The sequence below is a fragment of the Miniopterus natalensis genome, chromosome 7, assembly GCF_054644295.1.
Source record: "Miniopterus natalensis isolate mMinNat1 chromosome 7, mMinNat1.hap1, whole genome shotgun sequence".
Lineage (NCBI taxonomy): Eukaryota > Metazoa > Chordata > Mammalia > Chiroptera > Miniopteridae > Miniopterus > Miniopterus natalensis.
In genome coordinates this window covers 16,318,855-16,333,910 of record NC_142087.1, presented here as the reverse complement: position 1 = coordinate 16,333,910, position 15,056 = coordinate 16,318,855, and the positions used below count along the sequence as shown (strand labels likewise).

The 15,056-nt window shown below is 51.7% G+C and overlaps 1 protein-coding gene across 1 annotated transcript; it reads left to right on the top strand.

Moving 5' to 3' along the window:
• The first annotated feature begins 3,699 nt into the window (after nucleotides 1–3,699).
• PDYN (prodynorphin) lies at nucleotides 3,700–13,402 on the top strand. The gene is made up of 4 exons (XM_016215801.2): nucleotides 3,700–3,732; nucleotides 4,201–4,258; nucleotides 11,318–11,465; nucleotides 12,758–13,402. Exons 3-4 carry the CDS (start codon nucleotides 11,337–11,339, stop codon nucleotides 13,400–13,402), a joined length of 774 nt encoding a protein of 257 aa, XP_016071287.2. The 5' UTR covers nucleotides 3,700–3,732; nucleotides 4,201–4,258; nucleotides 11,318–11,336.
• The last annotated feature ends 1,654 nt before the right edge of the window (nucleotides 13,403–15,056 follow it).

Genomic DNA, 15,056 nt, shown 5'->3' with positions numbered 1-15,056 from the left:
ACATAGTGAGTAAGCAGGAGCGTCAGGATTCGAGCCGAGCGAGCCTGTGCTGACCCCATGGTTTCCCTGACGCTGCTGCCCAAGGGCTGCGATGTGACCCAGCGTCACCGAGCCCGGGAGAGGGGTGAGCTTTATGACAGGCTGCCCTGGGACGAGGGAGTCAGCTGTTCCTGGCCTTGTCCTGTGGTGTGTGTGTAAAGAACATTGTAGAAGGAAAGGAAAAGCACATGAATGAACCATTTACTGTGAGGCAGACATTAGACTCTGGGGGTGAAGGATGTTCCGCATTAGTCGCTTAAAGCAGGATTATCCGCAGCATCGCTACCATCGCTGTCTTTACTTCTCTTTATGATGAACAATGGCGAGGAGAGGCCCCTGCTCCTCTATTCTGGTGCCTGCTGACTTCCAGGAATGGGAGCCATTTGGCCCATCTCTTGGAGTCTTTGTTTGTTTGAAGGTGATTACTAAGAGCTTACAGAGGCAGAGCTGGGGCGGGGGAGAATAGTGGATAGAGGGCAGCTGCCATGCGGATTTGGGCTTGGGCAGGGGAGACGCTCACCCCAGGGCGCTCATATTCCCGGGGTCTCAGTAAGCAGACTCCACCCAAGTCCTCGGGTTGCCGGGTGGGAAGCCAGCCTGCGGTGCTAACCCGTGGCCGTGGCCGTCAGGTGCTGGGGCTGGGGCTTCCCCAGAGGGCACCCGGAAACCTCCTGTATCTGCCTGCCAGACCCAAGGTGCTGCCTGGGACTATGGAGGGGGAGGGGGCAGGGTCCCGCGGAGTCCTCCCTGGGGAGGGCGCGGGAGACCGCATCTCAGGGCTGGGGGGTGCAGGGCTGAGCCTTGGGGCTCACGGGACTGGGTTCAACTCCTCCGCCCTCCCTGTGTGCTGGGACCCCCTGACCTTCAGTTGCCTTATCGTTCTGAGGATGCGTTGTGATACCCATGCCACATGCTCGTCTGTTGCGAGGATCCAGTGAATACGCAAAATGTCTCAAACGTAGTAGGTGCTCGCAGGCGGCCCCTTCCCTCGTCCTCCCTGGAATGAAGCGGTGCGGGAAGAGCAAGAGGCCCCGGGGAACCGGACACATCAGAGCGATGACGTGACTCCCCCGGGCCAGGTGGCGGTGGGGCCTCAGAGAGTGTGGCTGCCACAAGTGCCGCTGCGCACATCCTCCTGTGGCACCCCCGCGAGAGCCCGATGAATTGGATACTGTTATCCCCATTTCACAGATGAGCAAACGGAGGCTGAAGCTGGGAACTTCTCTAAGGTCTCTCCACTGGTGAGTGGCAGAGCTGGGAATCAAAGTGCATCTTAAACATTACCAGGCGCAGCCCTCTCCTACTCTGCGCAGGTGGAGAGACTGTCCCAGGGAAGGAAGCGCCCCGCCCCCACCGTGGTGGGCAGGTTCAAGGCTGCGTGCCCAAGGCGGGGCGAGGGAGTGGGCACGGACTCTGGGTCAGATAAACCTGGGTTTGGATCCTAGCTTGAGGGCTTACTTTCTGCATTTCTTTGGGCAAGTTTCTCAGCTCTCAAGCCTCATCTTCAAGGTGGGGATAATATTCACTACCTGGCCGGGTTGGAGGATTACACCCGTCAGCTTTGAATAACAGCTTGGTGCAGATAAGCGCCCACAAAATGGGCAGCCCCTGGCAGACTCCTGAAACAGTCATGCCTCCCACCGTAAAGTGCCTGTCTGCTGCTGACTGAGGAGAGATCCCGTGTTCTCTTCCAAACACGGAGACCCCCTGCGATCTGGAAGGGCCTCGCAGCCATGGAGCGTGCAGCCTTCAAGCTGCTGCTGGCTCAGGCCGAGGGTGCACGTGAGGTGGGTGTGCCCTGCCCCCCGGCCGTGTGCATGCAGAGACACATCACAGCCCATGTATTCTGAGGGGGACTTCATGATACTCGCTTTGTGTGGCTGCCAGAGAGAAGTCAACTGCAGCTCCTGGCTGCTGGGGAAGGGCTGTACTCCTGCCAGGGCTGCTTGTGCCTGGCACCGGCCCAGGCTTCTTCTAGCATCAGCTGTGGGTTGCAGACAAATGTATGCACAAAAACATTCCAGCACACACGTGCACCAGGCACACAGAGTTGCCACAGCACAGCACCGGGTGATGCGCGCCCCGCTGGCTCGCTCAGCTGCTCCCCTCCTCGTGGCTCCCGTATTCCCGGACTCTGCCTGCCTCTGGCTCAGTGTCTGCTTGGCTCTCCGTGTGGGCTCGAGTCTGACTGTCTTCTTTCTCGGTTTCCTTCTCTCTCTTCCTTGGACTCAGTTTCTCCCTGTCTCTCTGACACCCTGGACACTTTTTGTCTCTCTGTTTCTGATTCTCTCTGAATCTTTCTGTTTTGCTCTCTGTTTGTCTGACTCTCTGTCTCCATCTGTCTCTATATCCATCTGACTCCCCCCCCATCTCCATCTGTCTCTAGATCTCTATGTGTCTGTCCCTCTCTGACTCTCGTTTGCTGTCTCTTTCTCTAACTCTTTTTGTCTCTGTCCTCCCTTACCTCTCTCTCTCTCTTTTTTTCTTCTGTGAAACTCTCCTGCAAATGCATCAGACTGAAGTGGCCGGATTTCAAGTGACAAACAGCACTACACCCAGAATCCGCCCCCTCCCAGCGCGGCTGCTTCCACCTCCACATCCCCGTCACGAAGCCTATTGTGTCGGGCCCAGGGAGTTCAAGTTGAAGGACCCTGGGGTCTGCGCCTCTGACTGCTCAGAGCTACCTCCCCATTGGCTCTGAGCAGCTTGTGCTCAGCAAGGGCTGAGCGACAGGGGAAGGCTCTCATCCATAAAAGGGGGTGAGGCACCAGAACTGCCATTCGAAGGGGCTTTGGTGTCTCTCACAGTCGGCTCTTTGGCATCTCCTTCCAAGCCGGAGTCAGGGTGGCCCTTGAGTCTTGGACCGGCCACCTGCTACCACCCTCCGACCTGCTCAGGCAGAAGCTACCCAGGGACAAAGAAGATCACAGGTAATATCCAGAGGGGCACTGGAATCTCTCTTGGTTTTGTTTTGCCTGGTCCTCTGGACCTGGAGATGGTGGGAGCTTGGGCTGGGGGATTTTGGGTTTGGGTCTAATTATCTGGAAGACATAGTTACAGTTAGAACGCTAGTTTACAAAAGACAGAGCAGTGGGAGACAGACTGCTCTTTGGAATTTCCTTCTTCCCACAGTCCTGGCTTAAAACAGGTGGGTTGTCCTCTCCCAAGAGAACCACTGCTCCGTTTTAGCTCCAGGGTCTTCTTGGTCCTACAATCCACCTCATAGCATTTCCCTTGAGAGAATGGGACAGAATGGGACTGCACCCTGGGTGGAAGAAGTGAGAGTTTTAGCTAATCGGAGTGATTTTTAAAGGTCAGTGATTCTCACTGGACTTAGAGAACAAGGGCTTGGGGACGTTAATGAGCTTCGGGGCTCTGGCATTTACCGTGAACCATGTACATCAGTGCACAGCCAAGTTCAGCCTCTTCATTCTTTTTGGATCGCGTTTAATTGCTGACAGAGTACTGGCTTGAGTGGCTCCCTTTGACGTAATTCCACACAGAAATGAAGTTTGGGGCTGTCTTGTTGGGAAGGAACGGGAAAGAGAGTGACACCTGGCCTGGAGAACCAGCCTTAGCGGGTTTTACTTGTCAATTTTACTTGAAAGGACTTGTTGCTTTCATGTAAATTGCAGCCGCAGGAGCCTAGTCAGGCAGGAAAGAAGCTCTCAAGTGAAAGCCATTTGCTCGCTGGTAAAGATATCCGCACTCGAGAGTGTTATAGAATCTCAAAGTTTGACTCTAGCGAAAAAGCGCTGAGTTTCAGGGGGGCAAAAAAACCTGCCCACAACTCTGAGGCTGAAGAGTAAATTCTGAGACCTGCTACTTTTTCCTGGGTATCTTTTATGTAGAATCTTTACAAACACTCCTTAATTAAGCCTCCAAGCTTCTAAGGGGGAAACAAGCTCTTTCTAGTTATTGGATCTGATTTCAATTCCCCTCCCACAGATCGAAGTCTTCATTACCGTCTTTCTTACAAGGGTTGGTAAAACAGACGAGGCTTGTCTTTCTAATTTGACAGGCATTCCAGCCAAGATCCATCGCGGAACGTTTCTGAATGTGAATCCTTTTATCTTCCTCTTCTCCCCACTGCTCCCCCTCTTACCATCGAACCTGCCACCCCAACCCCACCTCTTCTTGCCTTTTGTTCTATTTTTGCAGGTCATTTATCTCCAGGCGTTGAGATCTGTGTGGGGAGCTGTTGCAGCAGCCCAAGCGGGTAAGTTACATTGGCTGGGGGAGGTTTGCGTTTGCTGGAGGGATCTGGAGCCCACTGCTTTGCCCCAGGTGAGCTAGAGTTGTGATGGGTGGCAGGTAAATCCTGTGATCCACTGGCAGCTGGGAGAGGGATGTCACAGTGGTTCCTGAGGAACCCAGCACATTTTAGAGGAGCAGGCAAAGAGACCAGCCCTGGGGCTGTTTGAGAAATTTGCATTTCCCTTAAAACACATGGAAAGAAATTGGGGTCTCGAGGTAACTCCATGTAGCATCTAAATGCCTATCTCACAACACCCGAGACAGTGCTGGGTTCAGATCCCACCACTCATTTGCTGTGTGATTTGGGGATAGTAGCTGTCTCTTTCTGAGTGTTAATTTCTTCACCCATATCTGCTGGGGTTATTGTGAGACTCCTACGGGATACTGTATATGCTTCAAATGCTAGTACAGCTGCTCAGGTTTCCACTGTTCCAAGTGGCAGAGTTGGACCCTTTCCCTCCCCTCAATCTGTTATAGTCCTTGATCGTCTCACTCTATTATGTTGTGTGCAATATCCGGAAAATAGGATCGAACGTCTATTTTTTCCTGTTTGTGGGGAAGGCACGGCTCTCCCCTCCCCACCCCATTCTCTCCACACAACAGAAGACTTTATTTCTTCATTTGATCGATCCTCCCTGACTCCCCGGCCCACTGCCAACCTCCTCGGGTCATTCTCACACAATTGTTGTATTTATTAGATGTCTTCCATCAATTTGAGCAGGATCAATAGTTGGTGGTTTGATTTTAACACGTGTCTGAGGAAGTGTGTCCAGCTAACTGATTTCTCTCATCATTTTTGCTCATCTCAGCCCATAAATGTTGGTTAATTTCACTGGGTTTGACAAAGGTCTAAAACAATTTCACTAAGACAGAGCTGGCCATTGTGGTGGGTAGTAAACCTTACTGGAGACACCCAGGTTAGCCCAGGATCAGGCCCTGGAGAGGGAGAGGTGTCTCTGGGTCCTTTGAAGTTGGACTTCCTTAGTTCCTCCCATTCTGGGCCCAGATGATGCTCCTGGCAGGAGGAGGGTAAATGGTCCAGGCCCGTAAGACACATCCCTTGGCTTGGCGGCTTCCCTCTGAGGCCATCCAGCCCTCCTGCTGGTCAGAGTGGTCGGCTGCAGGCATATTCACCAGGGGGCATTTTGCCCACCATTCCTTGGCTCCTTGACCTGTTACTGGACAGTTCAATTTAACCTGACAAAGGTTTGTGGAGCAGTTATTATGTGGTTGGGTCTTTGGTCCACTGGCAGGATGAGAGAACTGGTATTTGTGATTCACATAGTAGGTCAACCTGCTAATCAAAGTCCACTTCCCTTCCTTCCTTCTCTCTCTCATGTTCCTTCCCTCTTCTTCCCCCCTTTGCTCCCCCTCTTCTTTTCTTATACCTTCCTCCTCTCATTCCCATTAATTCGCTCTCCATCTCTGTCATCTTTATTTCCTTTCCCCACATTGTTTATCATCTCACTGTTTGATTTTCTTTATATATATATTATTGTTCACAGTATTACAGGTGTCCCCCATTCCCCCCTTTGCCCCCCTCCTCACAGCCCCTGCCCCACCCCAGGCCTTCCCCACACTATTGTCTGTGTTCATGGGCTATGCATATATGCATATAAGTTCTTTGGTTAATCTCTTCCTTTTCCCCACCCCCTCCCCTCTGAGATCTGTCAGTCTGTTCCATCTCACTCTCTGATTTTCTATGTGTCATTTCTCCCCGTGCATGCGAGTCGCATCTCTGCTGCTCCTTCTGATCTCTCTCCCCCGCTCTGTGTGTCTCTTCACTGCCATCTCTCTCTGGCCCACCCTCTTTCTTCCTTTCTCTCCATTTCTTAATTGCCTCAAGTAGCAAAGGGTGGGTGTTCCATGTGAATCCTGCTTTTGAAATACATTCTTTTAAAAGTGTAGTTAACAATCCCACCTTGACCATCAATGGCAGGGCTGTCTGTCTTTCACTCTGGTTTCTGGACAATAAGTGGCCTGAGAGAGTTGGGGGACCCTTGGCGTGGGCCCTCAGCCTATGTTCTGTTTTTATTCTTGTGGGACTAAATGGCAGCTTCACTTTCCTTTCAGACCCCAGACCCCCGTCTCCCTAAATTGATCATCTATTCTTTGTTAATGATGCTAAAGGCCTAACAAAAGCACTGTGCTCAGGTTTTTTGGATGTCCCTTTGCCAGCCCACTAGAGACCCACAATACAGAACTTTATATGTTTTCCAGTGAAGTAAAACTCCTGAAACTCGCCTTCATGAAAGGATAGCTTGGTGGGGGAATTTGATGGACATTAATGTGTACCTGCACCTGGGATGGTTTGTGGAGTGGAGTCGCAGGCTGTAAGGCAGATTCTGCTCTGTCCTTGCCTGTTGGCCTTGGCCCAGTCATGGTGCTTTTCTGAGTCTCTGCTTCCCCACCTAGAAAATGGGGCTCATAGCGCCCAGGTTACTAGGTTCTCCTGAGGCTTAAAATGCAATAACTGAAATAAAAGGGATAGCAGTGAGCTTGGCCCCATAGCTGTGCCTTAAACAGTGGATGCTATAGACTCAGAGAACTTGAGCTCTGCCATGCCTGTGCTCAGGACTGTGGTGACACTTTGGCACTCGGTTCTCACTCTTCCTACCTGGAACCTGAACCTGTAATTATAGCCCCTGCCTTGTGGGCTCCATGAGAAGCCCAGCCAGCACAGAGAAGCCACGCAGTGCCTGTCGGCTATTGTGACGTGTGTTGTTGAGGGTCACTGAAAGGACGCCATCTCCTCCCTTCGAGTCACGCCTGGTGTGGGAGGCCCCAGCTGTGTCTCCATTTCCCTCCTGACTCATGATGTGACCTTAAACAAGTGATTTCATTTCTACCTTTTCCCATTTCCTCTTCTATCAAATAGGGATAATCATATGCGATAAAGTGCTTGGAGAGATAATTGCGACGTTAAATCAAGCCATTATTATTCCATGCTGGCTTTTTAAACAAAAACGCTTGCAGTTCCTCCAAGCCCTCTGAATACAATACAGAAATATCATCAAGAGGAGATAATAGGTCAAGCAGTTTTTTCCCTTTCAAGGAACTCTGGGGCCCTGAGTGTGAAAAGGGCCTTCCCTGGCTGGTGTGGCTCAGTTGGTTGGAGGGCCAGCCTGTGCACCGGAGGGTCCTGGTTCTGATGCTGTCAGGAACACGGGTTGTGTTCCATCCCGTCGGGGCGCCTAGCAGCTGATCAGTGTTTCTCTCTCACAGGGATGTTTCTCTCTCTCAAAAAAATCAATTAAGCCCTGGCTGGGGTTGCTCAGTGGTTAGAGGGTCAGCCCGCTCACTGAAGGGTCTCGGGTTCGATTCCCAGTCAAGGTCACGTACCTGGGTTGCAGGCTAAAAAAACAAACAAACAAACAAAAAAGGGAAAATATCCTTGGGTGAGGATCAACAAGGACCACAAATCAATTTTTAAAAAGTCACTGTTTCTAAAAAAACAAAACAAAAAAAGGGCCTTCTATGTGCTGGCCATATAAATGGTGCTGTCTTAGTAGGTCCTTATGGACACATGGCAGGAAGGTGAGACCCCATTTACAGATAAGAATACTGAGGCTTGGAGAGAAGTGATTCACCTCTGATTTTTCCAGGAAAACCAGCTTTAAAACTATTCGAATAACTAAAATTATAAAATGGTTATAAAATGAATCAAGGCAGGGGTCAGCAAACTTTTCCTGTAAAGGGCCAGAAAGTAAGTATTTTTGGCATCCTGGGTCTTACAGTTCCATTATGCAGCTATGCTTTTGAGCATGAAGTCAGCCATGGACAAAACAGCAAGAAACAGAACGGGACATAGAAATGAGAGGACGAGAAGGAGATTTATTGTAAGGAATTGCATCATGTGATTGAGTAGGCTGCTGAGTCCAAAATTTCCTTTCTCAATGGAGAAGTCACCCTCCTCCACCAGCCCACACTGCCCTCACTGGGCTGTCGCAAAGCGCCGGGAGGCAGTGCTAAGGAAATGCTTCTGAAACTGGGAAGTGTGGAGCCTTTTCTCTGGGAGGCTGTTAGGAGGCCCCCTGGCCTGCCAGGTCCACGCGAGAGGCTCCTTCTTCGCCTTGGGCCACATGAGCCCTCCAGTGGGGTCTGTGTGCCCATTGCCGCCCCTCGAGCACACCAAGGGGTTTGATTTCTGCCTCATACCCATGAATGGCCAAGTCCCTTTTCTCCTCAGCTCATCCCAAATCAGGTGACAGGCAGGCAGGGCTACCTCTGACATATGGATTTCGAGCAAATCCCCAGAGCAGAGGAGAAAATACTCCCTTGGGACCCATCTGACATTGCTCAGTAATTTACTTATTCCACAAAAGGAAGGAAACGGGATTTCTTAGGAAAATCTCAGGGCCGATACATGTCTATTAGCGTCACCTTTTAACCCAGAGACATCTGGTCAGAAAGCCCAACTCTCCCATTTCCAAGCCGAGTGAACTTCTCTTCCAGCCTCAGTCTTATCCTCTGAATATTTATGACACTCACCTGTGGATTGTTGGAGGATTAGAATAATGTGTGTAAAGTGGTAGCACACAGCCTGGCACCTAGTAGGCTCTTGAGAAGTGGTGGCTGTTTTTGGATTGGTGCGACTCTGAATAAGGCGTACTCAGCCCTGCCTGGCACACAGTGAGTCTTCCACATACGGCAGTAAATTCATTCAATAATTTTTTTGTTTGTTTTTCCCCGTGTTCCAGGCCCTATATTATCACTCCTTTTTGCCCTCCTTTTTCCTCATGACCTGTAGACCAAGTAATATTGGAATAGAGCCTTCATTCTTTACTCTTTAAATCACCTAGTACGTGTTAGACACTTTACACGATTGCTTATTTAATTCCTGCACCAACCCTTTGAAGCATTATGATTAGCCACCTTTTATAGTAGAGAAAAGTGAAGCACGGCAGAAGGAGTTAATTTTCCCAAACTGGCGGTGAGTGGTAAGGCCCGGGTCAGACAGAGCTCTCACCCTGTCCGGGTGCTGTGCATTTGCTGGGGTACCTTAGACAGATGGCATAATCTCTCTGTGCCTCCATTTCCTCATCTGCAGAATGGGAAGAATATTAGTCCCAGCCTTACGGGGCTGTTATAAAGACCCCTTACATTAAGATGCTATGGGACCCAGTGTGCCCTGGTCAATGTCAGCCCTTCTCAGGAGGAAAGCCCTTGAGCCCCCGCTACAGGGCAGGCTTCCTCTCAAAGGCAACGGAGAGCCAGGATGCAAGGCAGGGCGGCAGTCAGGCGTTTCAGAATCGTCCCGTGGCTGCTGTGGGGAGGGTGTCTTGGAGGCATCGGGAGGCTGCTCTGGAGCCAAGAGGAGGCTGAGATGGACCCCGAGAGGGAGAAGCAGGAGGCTGGGGAGGCGTGGATTTAAGGGGCTGGGACAGTACACCCTGGTTGCCAAGGTGAGCTCTGGAGCCAGGCGGCCTGGGTACAGATCCCAGCGTGGCCACCTGCGAGCTTTAGAATCTTAGCTCAGTTTCCTCATCTGCGAAGCAGCCTGACGGCAGCGCTCACAGCATGCGGCGGCTGTGGGCGCATAAATGAGTTCATCCGGAGAATTGCTCGGAACATCTTAAGGGCTTAACAACCATTAGACCAGCTAGAATTATTATTATTAAGTATAAAGTGAACGGATGAAAGGAAAGGATGCTGACACTATTTTTGCCTGGGGACGACAAGATCTCAAATCAGGCCGCCTGCTGCAGCAGCCACCCTGTGCGGGGAGCCTCCGGCCAGGAGCGAGAGGGCGGCGGAGGCCTCCCTCCCCTGCTGGTTAATTCACTGCTAATCTTGTAACAGGCCAGCCCAGCCATCGCTGGTATCAGAGAAAACATGAGCTGCCTGCTTTGTATCCGCACGCAGGAGGCACAGCTCGCTCACCTGGAACCCAAATCCGCTCAGCCCCTGATAGAGTGAGAAACTCGAGGGCAGGAGAGAGACATGGGATGAACTTCTGTTCTCTTGTCTGAGCCTCCCGGCTTAGGGGAGCAGACCTTGCCCAGCCAAAGACAGGCCGACGGACGTGAGTTCTGCAACCTCGGGGGATTTACCACGCCTCTCTGAGCACCAGTTTTGTCATTTATAAAGTGGGGATAATGGTGCCCATCTCTCAGAGTTAGTGGGTGGATTGAGAACAGTATACAAGTCAAAGATCTGCGCATGGGGCCCTCTGGGTCTCATGGAGGGTCAGCTGTTAATGAGTCAGCTGTTCTAGAAGTTGTGATCATTAAGGGCACACGCGTGGAGAGACAAGCAGGATGGCTTTGCGTCCCAGCTTCCACTCACTGGAGGAATGGGCAAGTCATCAAACTGGAAGTGCGCATTTCACTGGGGAGGAATAAATGAGACAATGGATTTAAGGGCTTAGCTCAAGCCTGAAGCACAGCAGGGGCTTCATACATGGTTGCTGGGACCACTGTCAGGCTGGCTTTGATGGGGGAACCGACTGGGGGTTCTGAGGAGGGAGACCTGCTCTGGGCTGCAGTGTGGGGCTCTGGGGTCATGCTGTGGAATCTTATAAATCCCTAAGCACATGAGCAAACAGGGCGGCTTGCAGGATTGGGGCACTTGGAGGAGGGAGGGCAGCCATTCCTGACAGCGGCATTAGAGGAGCCAGGTCACAGGGACCAGGCTGGGAGGGGCATGGAGCCCTGCCCTGGTCGGGTGTCTTGGGGGAACTCCCCACTTCGAGTTTGGAGAACTATCTTGTGCCCCCATTCGAATGGCTTTTGGTCTTGATATTTGGATTATATGGAGTTAACTATGAAAGGGACAACTTTTAATAGACTGCTGTGCAGATTAAAAGTGAACTGTGTAGGGAAGCTCCTAGCACACAGCAGAGGCACTCAGTGCATGTTAGTTCCTTTCCTTGACCCTTGGCCTTGGGCACCCACTGTGCCTCTCTGGGCCTCTGTTTTGTCATCTGCAGCAGGAGCTGATGAGGTGACTGCAGGCTCAGTACACACCCCACAGGATAGGCGATCACAGATCCCATTGTCTTCTCTCTCTCCCCTCCCAGCAGGAAGAACCAAGACAGGATGGCGTGGCAGGGGCTGGTGCTGGCTGCTTGCTTCCTTGTGCTCCCCTCTGCCTCAGCGGACTGCCTGTCTCGCTGCTCCTTGTGTGCTGCAAAGACCCAGGATGGGCCCAAACCCGTCAACCCCCTGGTAGGTTTCAGGCAAGGCTCCTGGATGCCCAGGCTCTGGGGGCAGTGGAAGGGACCATCTATAGGACAGCAGAGTGCCTGTCCTATAGACCTGTCCCCTGGTGCAGGGCGTGTCCTGCTCTGTGGTCAGCTTGGGAGCCAGGGACTGCTATTTTCTAGCTCCCATTCCCTTTCCAGACGTCAACAGCATGGGCTGACTCAGGCCTGAGACAGAGGCTCAGGTTTCCAGGGAACCTGATGCCTGGCAACAAGGAGTGTCATTCATGAGGTGTGCTGACCTCAGGAGTCAGCATCCTTCAAGTAACTTTTCAGGGCTTCTTACCGCCAGGCTGATGGGCACCTGCAAATCTAGTCACTCCCAAGGAAGGAGCTCTTTCTACTGCCCCTAAATACCAGGATCTGGGTCTTAGCATCTTTTGGCCCAGCCTTATGGGCTTTGCTTTGAATCAAGCTTCCCCACGTTGCTCTCCTGTGACCGCAGTGTGGAGTAGAGGTTCCAAGGGTGTGGTGGACAGAATGCAGGCTTGGTTCTGCTACTTTCTAGTTCCATGACCTTGGAACCTTCTCTCTGAGCCTTAGTTTCCTCATCTGCAAAATGAGGGTGATTCCATGAAATGATGGTGCAAAGTATTAAATTTACAATTCTACCCACTTTTCATTGAGACGAGCACAGCTAGCCAGGTGCTGCTCATACACGATCCCAGCAGAGACCAGTGGTTAAGCATGAAGACTCCTGACATTAGACTGCTTGGGCCTAAGTTCCAGAGTTGTCCAGTATTGTCGCCATCATTGTCATCATGATCTCATGATGTTTGAGTCCTCCCAACACTCCTATGAAGTAGATACCATTGTCCCCCAGATTTGATGAACACTTACGTGTCCCCTCATGGGTTCCCCCATTCTGGACTGCTTCCGTCCTGCCCTATAATGTGTCTGCAGCATCCTACACACCTAGGAAAGGTTGGGGGGAGCAACTGCTCTCTGGAGTCAGACATGGAGGAGACGGGTGAGCTCAGTAGAGCACTGGGAAGACCTTCCGATTTTGGCATTGCCACCTGCAGCCATGTGCCCTGGGAAAGCTGTTTTGTTTGCCCACGTCTGTTTCCTCATCTTCCACGTGGGCACAAAGTCACCTCCCTTTATGCACCACTGGAAGCATTAAAGTGGGCAGCCCAGGGCTTAGTGATCATGGCTTATTTTGATTTTCTGCACTGGACAGAGGACTCTGGGGTGGGCAGTACATGTGCTTTGACAGTTTAATGGGGGTGACAATACTACTGTGGTCTTTTGCAGATTTGTTCCCTGGAATGCCAGGCTGCCCTGCTGCCCACTGAGGAGTGGGAGAGGTGCCAGGGCCTTCTGTCTTTTTTCACTCCCTTCCCGCTCGGGCTCAACGGTATGGGAGACTCGGAGAGCAAGGCAGCTTTGGAAGAGGCCTTGGCTGAGCTGACCAAGCCCGGGGCGCCCTTCCTGAAAGAGCCGGAGAGAAGCAGACTCGTCCTCAGCGCCCCCGCGGAGGGGAATGCGCTGAGCAGGAGCCTGGCGGAGAAGCTCGGGGGCCTCTCTGGCAGGTTGGAGGAGGCATCAGAGTCGGAGCTGCTGGGGGACACCCAGCTGAATGATGGCGCCATGGAAGCTGGAGTCCTGGGTTCTGACGAGGACCCCAAGGAGCAGGTCAAACGCTATGGGGGCTTCTTGCGCAAATACCCCAAGAGGAGCTCAGAGGTGGCAGGGGCAGGGGACAGGGATGGGGATGGGGACAGGGTGGGTCATGAGGACCTGTACAAACGCTACGGGGGCTTCTTGCGGCGCATCCGTCCCAAGCTCAAGTGGGACAACCAGAAGCGCTATGGCGGGTTTCTCCGGCGCCAGTTCAAGGTGGTAACTCGGTCTGAGGAGGACCCCAGTGCCTACTCCAGGGAGCTTTTGGATGCTTAAACCCTTCCCATCGTGGCGGTGCGTCAGGAGCCTCCCCCAGGGCCAGTGCGCTCATTTTTCCTCCTTATGTTTCCTGTCCCCGCGCTCGGCTCAGCGTTGCCTGCAGAGCACCCAAACCCAGCCGCCTGCCTTCTGCCTGGACGGCAGTGTCTGGGTCAGTGAGGGGAGGAGGGAGGGTCCCCTCTTCAGTAGACGTGTGCTTGGCTCAGACCCCAGGCCTCTAAAACCACTGCTTTTCATGTCAACCCGTCCACCCCGTTCATGTGACTCCCCGGTTCCAGAAACCCAGGCTGACACCCTCCTCTCTCTAGATCTATTGTTTCCAGGCCTTGCTGATCACATGCCCCTCTCAGAAGAAAAATGGCCTCCCCCCATGCAGATATACTCATTTATCATAAAACACAGATGAGGTGGAAATGTAAAACGAGAAATAAACAGATAGATGCCCTAATATTTCATTCCCAAACCTCAAAGGACCTCCTGTGCACCCCGCTTTGAAGACCATGCTTTATGTAAAATACTCAGACACTGCTTTTTATTGGAGCAGGAGTTTCTGCACTGGAGGGTTCAGCCTTCCAGCCGGTTAAAGGCTCAGTTGGTGTGCTCAGCTCTCGTTTAGAAACACACATCTTGAAGAACTGAGTTCCTGGCCTTCAGTCCATGCGGGTACCGGACAGCGCCCAACTTCTCACGGGGGAAGGGAGCGACAACCCCTTCCCTAAATGGTTGCGGAGAGCAGTCCTCCCTGTGAATACTGAAATGATCAAGGAGGGAGCCAGGCAAACCAATTTGTTCTGTGCAACAGATTCAGAATGTGGACCAGTTCCCTCAGCCCTCATTAAACTAATTAAACTGATGGGTAGCACACTCCTACCCCAGGATGAACTGAAGCTGAGTCGAGTTGATGAGGTTAAACACAGGCTTGTTCTTGAGCAGCTGAATCTGGCGCCAAGAGTCCAAGCCATCTGGCCAAACATATGCAAGGGGCATTGAGCGAGGGAATCCAGGAGCTACAGCGCGAAAGCGAGAAAGGCCCCCCTCGCCCCCCATAATGATTCTCTCCTCTTAGTGTCAAAATAAAACCAGAAAGAAGAATGAAATGATTAAGTGCTTGATGCCAAATGAGTTCCCTTGATTCAAATATCCCTGAATCAGAGGCAGAGATCTCCTGATGCCTTGATTTCAACCAAAGTTCCCCCTCTCTCTGTCTCTGTCTCTCCTGCTCACCTGTCCCCAGGCACTGTGGTTTGGTTTGTGGGTCCAGGAGGCTGGACTGGATAGGAGAGGAACTGGACTTGAGTTTGGTTAATTTACATAAGAGTCTATTGAGCACACTTCTTCATGCATAACTCCCAGCTCTCTCATGATGTTCTGAAATGTATTGATTGTTTTAGGGTTATTTTGTGTGCTTTTTAAAAATCCCACTTATGCAATTTATGTGGAATTTGCTTAATCTTTAGTAGGCCTGTGTTATTCCCCACTCCCTCAGTACAGTAAATAAATAAAATTGCTGATGACTTGGGGTTCTGTGTGTATGTATGCCTCAGTCCCCAGAGAGTGAAAACACCATTTGCAGAGAAGAGTGCTGGGAAATGAAAAATGCACAGGCACACATGTGTGAGCACGCACACACACATTTTAATGTTAGAAAACT